This window comes from Austrofundulus limnaeus, unplaced genomic scaffold (assembly GCF_001266775.1).
Source record: "Austrofundulus limnaeus strain Quisiro unplaced genomic scaffold, Austrofundulus_limnaeus-1.0 Scaffold158, whole genome shotgun sequence".
Taxonomy (NCBI): Eukaryota; Metazoa; Chordata; class Actinopteri; order Cyprinodontiformes; family Rivulidae; genus Austrofundulus; species Austrofundulus limnaeus.
The window spans coordinates 1,018,803-1,022,691 of NW_013952560.1; the positions used below are offsets into that span (position 1 = coordinate 1,018,803).

At 45.3% G+C, this 3,889-nt stretch overlaps 1 protein-coding gene across 2 annotated transcripts in view; it reads right to left on the minus strand.

The window, feature by feature from the left end:
• pus7l (pseudouridine synthase 7 like) overlaps window positions 1–3,235 on the minus strand; it is a 7,206-nt gene extending 3,971 nt beyond the window's left edge. Inside the window, exons 1-7 of one of the 2 annotated variants that reach the window (XM_014016977.1) lie at window positions 2,043–3,234; window positions 1,799–1,958; window positions 1,497–1,716; window positions 1,311–1,409; window positions 1,150–1,231; window positions 882–1,047; window positions 467–593 (exon numbers count right to left, since the gene is read on the minus strand). In XM_014016977.1, coding sequence (XP_013872431.1) covers window positions 467–593; window positions 882–1,047; window positions 1,150–1,231; window positions 1,311–1,409; window positions 1,497–1,716; window positions 1,799–1,958; window positions 2,043–2,820 — 1,632 coding nt within the window. In that variant the 5' untranslated portion in view covers window positions 2,821–3,234. Of the gene's footprint in view, window positions 1–466; window positions 594–881; window positions 1,048–1,149; window positions 1,232–1,310; window positions 1,410–1,496; window positions 1,717–1,798 lie in introns of both variants that reach the window. The other variant, XM_014016976.1, reaches the window with a different exon arrangement.
• Window positions 3,236–3,889: the final 654 nt, after the last annotated feature.

Genomic DNA, 3,889 nt, shown 5'->3' on the forward strand with positions numbered 1-3,889 from the left:
TCCTTGTAAATGTCTTTAAAATATGTATTTTGACATTTTTTAATAAAATGACAATTATTTTTGAAGGGAACCGCCCCCATCAAATTTAAAATTTAATTCATTTAAACCCCCACATTTACCATAAAACATTAGTTCATCCAGTGTTTCTCTTGCTTAATAAATAAATTAATTTCCTTTCACCTATAAAATACTCAAATTAAAAGTGTATTCCTATGTAGGTAAAAATCTATTTAACAACCTGTTAAAATACACCAGAATGCAGGAAATGGCATTTACTTCTTTAAAAAATTTCCTGGGGGAGGACCCCCAGACCCAACGTCAGTGGGTCCCCTCAACATTACAAATACTTACCCCTTGTTTTTCAGTGGCCCCACCATGACCCGAAAACATTTTCTGCAGGCGCCACTGGTTGATGTGCTAATAAAACGGAAACAAACGCCTTTTTGTTCCTAGCTCTGGTTTTTACCTGAGGAGAGCTGGTTCCTCCAATGTCCTCGGTTCTGTGTTGGCCCGTCTGCATCCACACCAGGTCCCCTTGTCTCACACAGTGACCCATCGTAGACAGCCTGTGGGCCACTGCCTCGTTCCACACCCTGACAAACAGACCAGGAATGACCACAGCAAGGATTTATATATTTACAGCTGATTGAAGATGAACAAATTCAAAGAAACAGGCAAAAATTATTCTTTATCCAGAAAAAAAAGTGCATGTTTTGCCAAAAATGCAGTGTGAAGGGTGAGTAGCAGAACAGAAGATAAAAGCTAAAAGAAGCAGAACATTAGCTAAAAGAGCACCAGCTAAGATATTAGCTGGGTAATTCTGAAATATTATATAAACACAAATTTAAAACCCAAAATCAGACGTTGGGTTTGCAGCTGACCTGCTGCAGTAGGCGTGAGGGTAGAACACTCTCATGCTGTGGGGCAGGCTGAGCCACGCTTGGACGCAACCGTCGGCTCCGCCCCCGTATCTGTTCAGAGCCCGGAGCATCAGCCGCTCCCTGGGCTTCGACAGCGGCATCATCGCGAGAGCCTCCTTAGCGTTACCTGTGGCGAAGAGGACGGAGTCTCAGATCCATTCGAAACGGAAACTGARGGTTGCTGCAAAAACACACCGACCAAGAGGAATAAAACGACAGAAACCATCACCTGTTTGGAGGAAGTGTCTCTTGGCGAGGCTCTGAGGATCGTCGCCATCCTCCGGAGAGAAGAACAGACGCACGGCACTGACCTGAACCAACAAAATAAACCCACACAACCCTGTATCAACTGAAACATCAGTGGCAAATCTTAACACCGTATTCTGTTACCATGTCCTCTTTCAGCAGAGCGAGTCCTACTCGATCAGACGGAACGCTCGGTCCACTCCCAAACCTCTGCGGTCCATAATARTTGACGAATCCTCTCCTCTAAAGAGAGAAAAAAAAAACAGCAAAAATAAGAAATGCGTCGTGTTTGAATCGGTACAAGTTTTGATGTTCCGTTTTAAAAAGCACCTTCACGTTCTCCACCGCCTCCCGCACCAGCTCCGCCAGGCGAGCGTGCACGTCGGGCCCCGGGCGGTGCCCGTCGACGGGCCCGTGTGGCCGGAGGTCGCGGACCACCAGGTCAAAGTGGTTCCCCTGCAGCCGCCCCAGCCTCAGGGGCTCCCCGACGGAGCGGATCTGGGACAGACGCATCCCCCTCTTCTCAAACTCTGCCGCCTTCTCTTTCAGCCTGAAAGCAAAACAACGGTCGTCAAAATGTTTACTTCTCAAGCTGGGAAGGTTTMGTCCGCCTGGTTTATAAACAGTCATACCGCTGAGGGGAGACCTTCTTCACCACCATGGACTGGTAGGTGACGGCTCTCTTATCTTTGGTGCCGGCGTAGGTGAAATCTGACGGCAGGACTCCGAGAGCAGCTGCCATGTAGCTGATGGCCTCCAGGGTCTCCAGGTTCTCCTTACACAGCGTGAAGGCTGAGAAACACAAGCAGCTGTGCGTGTTTGGCCACGACTGAGTCGAAATGATCAAACCGGTCGTTTGTTTCAAACCCACCGTACCTGTGTAGATGTCTTCTTCCTTGCGCTCCTCGGCGGTTCTCTTCTTCGGCTTGCCGTGATCCCTCAGCCTGACAGAGATGGCCGTCGTGCCCTGGCTGCTGAAGCTTTTGGTCTCCACCAGCTTCCCRAACCGTCGGTTCAGGAAGTGATGGACCGCCGTCCTGTGCTCCTTGTCGTCGTCGGGTCCAAATGTATAGGACGAGCCTCGCACTTTGGCGTCGATGAACCTAAAGAAGTCCTCGGCTTCGTCCTCTTTGACGAGCCGGGCCAGCTCCCTGTAGTCCGGGTCCTCCCTGACCCTGATCTCGGGCTGAATGGTGACCGTCATGAGGAAGGGGAAGCGGTGTCTCACAGCCCGGTGGACGTTGGCTCGCTGGTGTTTGTCTGAGAAGAAGCCCAAGGAAAGCTCCAGGCCAGCTTGCTTTTTCTCTCTCAGAGTCAACACAAACTGCTCCAGATCTTCACTGACCGACTGGCCTAAAATCACATCTAAATCAAAACTCCCTAAACTAGGCAGAGGGGTATCCGGCCCCCACTCTGATGAACCATCAGCGTCCTGTGGGACTGAATACTCAGCATCCTCCTTCAGCTCGACATGGTTTTCCTCTGAGGCACAGCCTGGCCTCTGCCAGCCTTGTGCTGCTTTCACGTTCTGCCCATTTATATCGATCTCACTCACAACGAAGTCCTCAGTGAAGTTTTTGATGCTYCCGCGAAATCCTTCATGGTTCGAGATGAAGTAAGCAGGCACGCTTCCAGCCTCATCGCCCTGTTTCATGGTCACCTTAAAAATCAGATGCTAGAAAYTGTTATCTAAAAATAAATAAATAAATAAAAAATTTAAAAAATGTAACGTTTACAAACTTGAAATCGACTGCCACTGCGTTCAAAGTACAAATATTACGCTGTAATTACAAAAAATGTATCATATCGAAGAGAATAAATGACTTTTAATCTTTACCGCCGCATCGTCAGGACTAACCTATCGGTGTTCCGGAGGCAGAGAAGAATTTGCTATTCCGACGAACAAAATGCATTTAGTTCTTCTAAAATGTAAACAGGAGCGTATTTAGACTCGAAAGAAGAGAATGCAGCTGTTTGTTTACGCAGCGGACCAGCGTGCATCCTGTAAACGAGACGTTTGTAAACACATCCACACGCTAAAGTGTTCCGGAGCTGCTTCYGCGTCACGTGATCGTCACGTGGTCTTTCTTAAAGAGACAGTCGCATTAAAGTCAGCTTTGGGTGTCGGTGCTTTTTGTTGACACAAACAGTGAAAAAATTAGGTTTTATTTTCTCATGTGCAGTACTTAAAATAAAGTAGAAGTTAGAAACTATAACATACTCTATAATCTGATTTATTTTATTTTTATGTAAATATTTTGAGTGACTATCATAATGGTGGCAAAATCATGTTAAAATATTAAATACAAAAACTTTGTCTACAAATCAGTGTTGTATAAAGTACCTCAAAGTGATACTTGAGTAAAAGTACAAGTATCTTATCATGAAAATACTTTGATAAAAGTTAAAAGTCTTCTCTGAAAATATCACTTGAGTAAAAGTCTTAAAGGATCCAATATTTTTTTAACTTAAGCATCAAAAGCAAATTTCTGACACAAAATCTACTTGAGTATTAAAAGTAAAAGTACTGAGTAAAAGTGAGCAGTTAGATTTTCCAAAATGACATTTATTGGGAGGTGACTTCTCCAAAAAATATTTTTTCTAACGGCGTGCAGCTGTGATGGGTTGTATACAAGCTAATAGGGTGTCAGAATGGTATATCCAGCGGGTAAAATAAGTATTGAACACGTCACCATTTTTCTCAGTAAATATATTACTAGAGG